The 8,229-nt window shown below is 33.8% G+C and overlaps 1 protein-coding gene across 1 annotated transcript; it reads left to right on the top strand.

Moving 5' to 3' along the window:
- The first annotated feature begins 1,718 nt into the window (after positions 1–1,718).
- Positions 1,719–7,681, top strand: LOC141696928 (flavonol synthase/flavanone 3-hydroxylase-like). Its single transcript, XM_074501082.1, has 3 exons — positions 1,719–2,192; positions 6,826–7,147; positions 7,241–7,681. The coding sequence occupies exons 1-3, from the start codon at positions 1,810–1,812 to the stop codon at positions 7,514–7,516; spliced, it is 981 nt and encodes a 326-aa protein (XP_074357183.1). The 5' UTR covers positions 1,719–1,809; the 3' UTR covers positions 7,517–7,681.
- The last annotated feature ends 548 nt before the right edge of the window (positions 7,682–8,229 follow it).

The following is an 8,229-nucleotide window of genomic DNA, read 5'->3' as shown; positions in this document are numbered from 1 at the left end:
TATATATAGATGAATTTAGGGTTAGACTTGTGTTGGGAGACCTCCAATTTAGATGGTAATTAGGACTCCCCAAAGGGAAGGAATTCCAGATCCTTCCTTGTAGGAGTGTGTGTTCTTTTTGGACACATGTCTCTGCTCTTTTAGCCGTATCGGGCCTAGCCCATGAACAGCTCATGTTCGTGAAACGTGACAACCTCTACTAGTGGGACTTGACTACTTGGGTTGTCTTGAGTTTGCTACTAGCTTAGACCAGCCTGGTCTATATTGAATTTAGGACAAGAGATCCAAGTATAATTAATGTAATTTTTAATATGTATTTAGGATATATTTTCTATTCATATCATGGGAGTGTTTGTATAATGGAATTGTAACCCGGAATGAGAATGAGGTTCCAACATATTGAAACGGGATATTGGAACCTCATTTTCATTTATGTTTGGGGTTACAATATAAGGATTACTCAACATATTAAACTGAGTAATAATATGCACCTCGGTGGTTAGATTAATGCCGTAAACGCTTACATGTCTAACTTGTATGGAAGCACGATACATTGTTACTTCTGGTAGTTTGAGCCCGTTAGACCATCTCCAACCGTTGTGATCCAAAAATTCAAATTTGGATCACCAACTGATCCAAATACTGATCCAAATTTTTTATCAACTCCAACAGTGTGATCCAAATATTTGATCCAAATTACTTTTTACATATAATAATATATAAATATCATATTAAATAATTTTATCTTAAATTTATCTTTTAATCATTATTAACAAATTATATAACATTTCATAAATTAATTAAATAAAAAAAATAATACACATAAAACTATTAATATTGTGCACTTAATTCACGAAAAACACATTTATTGCAATAATTAACATACAAAATATCATTGATACACACTAATTTTCGGAATTAGTATATTCTTCCCACAAATACTCAATTAATGCATCTCTAAGTGCAATATGTGGCTCTTTATTTTTTATTTTCCTATGACGGTTCAGAAATTCTTAAAATCGAGTATTTTCATCGATCATAATAGTCTTAACTTCTGGATCCGGCACTTCTGACTATTCAATTGGCGCACTTAAATCACGTTCGTATTCGATTATCATATTGTATTTCTATTTAATTTTTAATGAAATTGTGTTTTCTCATTATTTTAAATTTTATGTTAAAAATAAATTTTGTTAACTATTAATTATATTTTGTTATTAATTATATAATTAAAAAATCAAAAATTAATTTAAAATCTCATAAACTACAAATAATAAAACCATTATTTTATATTAAATCAAGTGATCCAAATTTGGATCAGTGAACAGTAGTGATCCAATTCACTGATTACTGTTGGAATGAAATTTGGGGTAATCTGCCCCAAATTTGGCTGATGTGCGAGTATGAAATGATTTTTTTGGTGTTTTTAATATAAATGCAGGGGTCCATTTTCATATAGCCAATAAAACCCTTACATATAGCATTTTGTAACTTTTTTGGAAATCAATTTTGTACCCCTAGTATTTTCCGCAGGGTGAAAGGAACACGGTAAGTATTTAAGTTTCAAGCAACTTCCGCTTACGTTAAACAAACAAGGCCAAAGTAAAGTTTTTTTCTGGGGCCCACTTCTCTAACAACATACCTCATCGATGTACTCCAGCCACGATTAATAACAGAAGACCTAGACCATAGGAAATTTTATATATGTTATCCTTACAGACGTTTGTTTGTTATCTTGCCTCTAACTTCATTGCATTGACATTCACCAAGAAGAATATATAAACATACATGCATGTCTAAATTGAGCTAATGGCAAGTCATGTTATTCCCACAATCGATCTTTGTCCGTTCATCACTGCAACCGACTATCCGAAATCACATGTTAATAAAAGTAGTATCAGCGTGAGCAAAGAGGTGGTGAAGAACGAGATTAGCAAAGCATGCAGAGAATATGGGTTTTTCCAAGTAGTTAACCATGGAATACCAGTGGAGCTGCTTAAAAACTCACTTGAACTTGCCAAGACATTTTACGGGTACCCTGATGAGGAGAAGATGAAGCGTGGTCCTGGAGCTCCTCCGCAGGGCGGCTTCAAGAAGAACCCGGAGCATTTGCCTGATAGGAACGAGTTCATGTACATTTTTGAACCCGGTTCTCCTAAAAATGTCATCCCTCAAAATCCACCTCTATTCAAGTAAGAAACTATACCTTCCTATTTTTAAATAAGGAAATTATTTGGTTTGTTTATTTAAAAGCTATTGAACAAATTAGGAATAAACTCAACAGTTTGGATTTCGATTTTTATACTATTTTTTTATTAAAAATTAAAAAATTACTCTTTAAGTTAATTAAAAAAACTGGAAATTGAGAATAATTTTTATTCTCAATCTCAAATGAATGATGGATGGTTTCCTCCTCCAGATGACTTCATTAAAATAAATGTTCATGGTAGCTTCTCTGAGCATCCTCAGCCGAATGACAATACTAATGGAATTGGCACTCAGGCTAGGAATGAAAACGGTTAGTTTGAATGGGGCATCATGGGCCCGATCAGAGATATGAATGACTTTCGGTCACAGTTGTGGGCTATTCATGTTAGAAATTCCCGTTTCTTGTCTTTATGTAAATGGAACCTGAGAATTATCACTAATATGAACACATCAATAATAATCAAGACAAATGAACACCAAGATTTATAAGTGAAGCATTTTGCAAATGATGGAACATAAATTTAATTAAGTCGACACCAAGATACCCCCAGGATAATGGGCAGGCTAAATCAAGTAATAAAATCATAATCAACAACCTTAAGAGGACGTTGACAACATGCAAAGGGAAATGGGCTGAAGAATTACCTTGGGTATTCTGGTAAGACAGGACTACCCCAAAGAATTACCTTTATTTATGGAATTGAAGATGTCTTACCAACTGAGGTCATGATGCCCACTTTTAGATATGGGTTGTTGACGACGGATATGAATGACAAGGAATTGGCACATGACATAGAAACAGTGGATGATTTTCGAGAAATGGAAATGATACGTATGGTGTCCTATCAACAAAGGGTTTCCAACACTTACAACAAACATGTTCATCTGAGAGCATTCCGTGTTGGTGACTTGGTATTGAGGAAGATGTTCTAGAACACCATGGATACGACAACATGAAAGATTGCTAACACTTGGGAAGGTCCCTACCTCATAGATGCAGTCGTCGGACGTGGAGCTTACCAATTGTCTAGCTTGGATGGCACTCAAGTACCAAGGAGTTGGAATGTTTTACACCTGAAACTTTTATCACGTGTAAAGTTTTCTAATCCCTTTTGTCATATCAATTCTTAGGAACTTCTGAGAATAAGTCGTTAAGACATAGCTGTAGTCGTTCGTGAATTTTGTTCTATGCTTTTAGATATGACCTATCATTTGACAGAATTATTTTTCTTCATTACCTCGCATTATGTGCCACATGCTTGCATAAATTATCCTTACCATGCGTGCTTTCCCTTATGGTTTATGTGTTACATAATGTTTACTTTAATGTACTTTGTCGTTGTACAATTAAGATTGCTTTTATGATTGTCATGCCTACCAATTTATCGAGTCAAAAATGTTACTACAAATACAAGGGTTGATCACCCTATCACAATGTTTTGTTTCGAATGAAAACAAAATATAAAAGGATGACATGTGTAAACATCAAGTCACTCCTCGTCAGTATTGTCGTCTTTGGGGGATTTCATCTCCACATCATCAGCTGGAATGTCGAATTCATCTAAAGGGAAAATATCATCAAGATAATCTTTATTATAAATCTTTAAAGTCTCGAGCACGTCCCAAAAATTCAATTCTCTTCTGTGGTATTCCAACATAGTATCCACCCTAGCCTCATAATTTGTTAATAGACAACCTTTTCAGCTTTAGAACGCATATTATGCTCAATAGACTGCACCTTGGTGGAAAAATCATTAAACTCCTCCTGCAAATCTTTAATGGCGACTAGCCTTTCTTGGGCGAGACCCTCTGCATAATCATTAAACGCATATTATGCTCAATAGACTGCACCTTTGTTAAACATCTTCAAGACATTCACAATAAACTTGGGAAAAGAAAAAGTAAGTCCGACATCAAAAGGGTAAAATTAGAAGCATACCCAACATTTTTTGTATGAATCATCCCGAATGGATGAGTCATGCATAATGATATTAGCGTTGGTATGGAAAAGCAACTTCATCTCCTCAAATCTTTTTGGTTTCATAACACTTGGTTGGCTGTCACGAGCATCGAGTAGATTGGTAACGATCTAATCGGATTTTTTAATTGACATTATGGGGGATTCGTTGTTGGACTTTCAGAAATACGGGTGCTTTTCTTGGCCATCGCTTGAAAGCAATATGAGGGTTTATTTCTGATTAAAACGGAAAAAGAATATACAGAGACGAGGACAATGAAAGGGGGGTTTATGAGGAGTGTATATGGGAAGATGGGGAGATGGAAGATAAACATGGAGAGGGTTTTTTGATAAGTGAGTAGTGTATCATAAGATTGATTACACGCGATTCAAGGGGAGGAGGAGTGATTCACATACGCCACCTACATCTACACTCAAAGATGTTAAAATAATTTTCAGCTTAAGATTTGATAAATTAAAATTTTTTTATTCAATAAAATCTGGGGCTATTGTTATATCTCAATTTTCACTACGACATGACGGGATAAGTTTCGAAAAGAGGATCTCGACTAGGCCAAGACACGTGAAAAACAGGCGTGACTAGAAGAGAAAGAGCAAAGTAAGACAAGAGACTGATTATAGACATGATACACAGCAGAAGGTAAGACGTGAGCACATGAGTGTTTAGCTGTCTGGATAAGCACGAGGACTCAGTCCACCAATAGCCCTAGTTAGTAGAGATCCAAACTAACCAGCAAGCCCTATTCTCTAGCAACTTATACCGACATAAGATAATAGGGGAGGGAGGGATAATCATGAATTGGAATAAGGTAAAAGAAGAGGAACAGCCGGGGTGGGAGATACAAATGAGCATAACACAAGAACAAACATATACACACGAGCTGTAGTAAAAAACACTAGAGTAGGAACACAAGAACATGATCATATATCTTGTATTAAGAAACCTACCTGGTAGCATATATTATATCTTGTAACCAATATCAAAGCATGAGGTTCTTTAGGCTGTGTACACAATCTCACCCACTATTTTTACCTATTCACGGATTTTTCTCGTCACCAAATTCTCGTGTCGTTTATATTTTCGTTCTAGTTCATTTTAGTCCTAGTACTCGAATTGATCAAATTAATCCTTAGTAATTAACCTATAAATTTTGGTAAAAACATCGACTATTTTTAAAATCTGATACCCATTCCTTATACCCAAATCAGATTTGATATCTTACGGAGGAGGTGAGTTTGAAAGAGGGGTATGAGCTATCAAATTAAATTTGACTATTTCATTTTTATTTATAAACTTAAATACAATCTTAAAACATATATCTTAAATATCATGTTTTTTTATCTTAAATAAGTTGTGCTTATTTTTATCTAATACAAATTAGTAATATTTTATTTGATTTAAAAATGATAAATTAACATTGAAATTTTATTTTTTAATCACTTATATATATATATATTTTTGTTTGTAAGTTGTATAACAACTTAAATTCGACATATGTAATATATAAAAGTTTGATTCAATCAATGAATCAAAAATATTTGAATTAAACAGATTTTTTTCAGCAACAAACCAAACACATGATATCAGAAATGATTTCTCAACCCATTACTAGTCAAAACCGATTTCTTATTTCAAATATATTGTCTTCTGAACCAAATGACCCCTTAATTGTTTATTAATTTCTATTGAACAAATTAGCAATAAAATCTTTGGTACGAGAGATGTCAATATTACCACCTGACTAGTGTTGAAGTCGGTGATTAATCGTCGTTCGGTAAAAAAATTGAACTGATTAAGTGAAAATTGGGTTAAACTCGTATTTTACGAAAATCGGTCAAAAATCGGGAAAAATCAGATTAATTAGTCAAAAATCGGTTAAATTGGTAACATTTTAAAAAATATTTAAAAAATAAAAAAATAAAAAATATAAGTTTGTAAAAAATTTAAGAAAAATAATTATCTCGCATACATATTTACTATTTTAAATAATTAAATAATATATTTTTTTTAATTTTTCATTTAAAATTGACCTTAATTCATAAATAAATCTTAAAAAATATATTTAATTTAATAATATTTCATATTTTAAATTTATTTATATAAATATTTATAGAAATAATATATGTATAATTAAAATAGTAATATAATTACATGTATTATAATTTATAAATAAAAATAATATTAAATTAGTTCCAATCAATGACCCGATTAATCATTCTGCTTAATTTTCAATTACCCAATTAATCCCTGAACGAGACTAAGTGTGGTTCCCGATTTTTACAACACTGAATCAGACAAAGATATGATTCCTTGCCGGATATGAAATTTTGTATTTGGTTTTCTTTTATGTAAGCTGAATAATTTGGATTTGGTATAAAAATTTCTGAGTTAAAATGCACATTGCATCTTCAAATTTTGTTTCAAAAAAAATCTGAAATTTTGGAAAACTCAGCATCTCTTAACTTGAACTTTAACCTTCAATATGCACCCCTTTCTTCGGAATTTCATTAAATTGAGTAGGGGCAAATGTACGTTTTTGGTAACCTATCACTGCTACTTTGTGTATGGTAGGTCTTGGATTTACAACTGAAACCTTATGATAAATTTTGTGAGAGGTGAAAATGTACGTTTTTGACAGGGGAGTGCTGGAGGATATCTTCCCCCGATACAGGAACTTAGCTTCCCTCCTAGAGGGTATTATGAATGAGTGTTTGGAATTGCCGCCAAATTTCCTGAAAGAGTACAATGATAGTAGGAGCTACGATCATCTACTATCGTTGCACTACTTACCAGCTTCTGATTTTGAAAACTCAGGGAAAGTTGAACATGAGGATGGAAATATATTGACCTTTGTGTTACAGGATGATGTTGGAGGTTTAGAAGTGCTCCATAATGGTGAATGGATCCCAGTACCTCCAGCACCAGGCACATTAGTGGTCAATATTGGTGACACGCTCCAGGTACGTTATTTTCAAATATACAAACCTTATCATTGGTTGTAATACATCTAACATTGTGTTTTCTCTGTAATTGCTGGGATTGGTTGGTGAAAGGTGTTGACCAATAATAGATTTAAGAGTGCAACACACAGGGTGGTGAGACAGAAAGGAAAAACCAGGAATTCATATGCATTTTTCTATGTTTTGGACGTAGAAAAGTGGGTAGAGCCATTGCCGCACTTCACTACAGATATTGGCGAGCCACCACAATACAGAGGATTCTATTTCAAGGATTTTGTTCAGGGCAGGGTACACGACAGACTGAACCCCCCTGCTAGGTTGGAAGATCGTTTCTGCATTAAGCATTATGCAATTTCCACTTCTGGATGAATCTAGTGATTTTAGGGCAAATGTTTTTCTTACATATTATCTTGTCTTGTAGCACCTTGTTCTTTATTAAGTGATATCTTGTATCTATAAAATATATCATTATGATTCAGCTGCTGTAATGACAGGACAAATATTATGTTATAAAGGTATGAATATTTATTTAAACAGACTAGAGCTTATATGAAATATTTAACATCATCAAAATTATTAAAACCAAAAGATCCCTTCCATTTTGTAATGAACACAGAGATGGCAGAACACCATAAAAGAAAAAGAAAAACTGCCAAACAGACAAATGATAACTAGATAACATCATTACTGAGAATTAGCACTTGCACTGAAATACGGCTATAAATAATACTGAAAGTAAAGTCACTTCATTACGACTCGGTTGGGGAGAATTATCTGCACCTTCGATGAGTCAGATCACTGCGTACTATGGTTCTGGCCAAGTTGGCTGCATGTGTGCCAGGGCCTCTCCAACAGCTACACTAACCGAATTCACACTAGGGTCAGGTAGCCAAGATGGGGGATTTTCAGGCTTATTTGCATACACTGACTAAACTTACCAAGTGTCAGGTCTTGATCATCTCCAACTGCCTCAAGCATATCTATCTCTCGCAACAAAACTAGCTGTTGGGTCATCCATCAACGTTGCAAATGCCTGATTGCAACAATGCATTCTCATCATCCTGAGTACTTTCGGATTTCTG

This window comes from Apium graveolens, chromosome 11 (genome assembly GCF_009905375.1).
Source record: "Apium graveolens cultivar Ventura chromosome 11, ASM990537v1, whole genome shotgun sequence".
NCBI classification, from domain to species: domain Eukaryota; kingdom Viridiplantae; phylum Streptophyta; class Magnoliopsida; order Apiales; family Apiaceae; genus Apium; species Apium graveolens.
The sequence above is the reverse complement of the archived record's forward strand: the minus strand, read 5'-3'. Positions and strand labels throughout refer to the sequence as shown.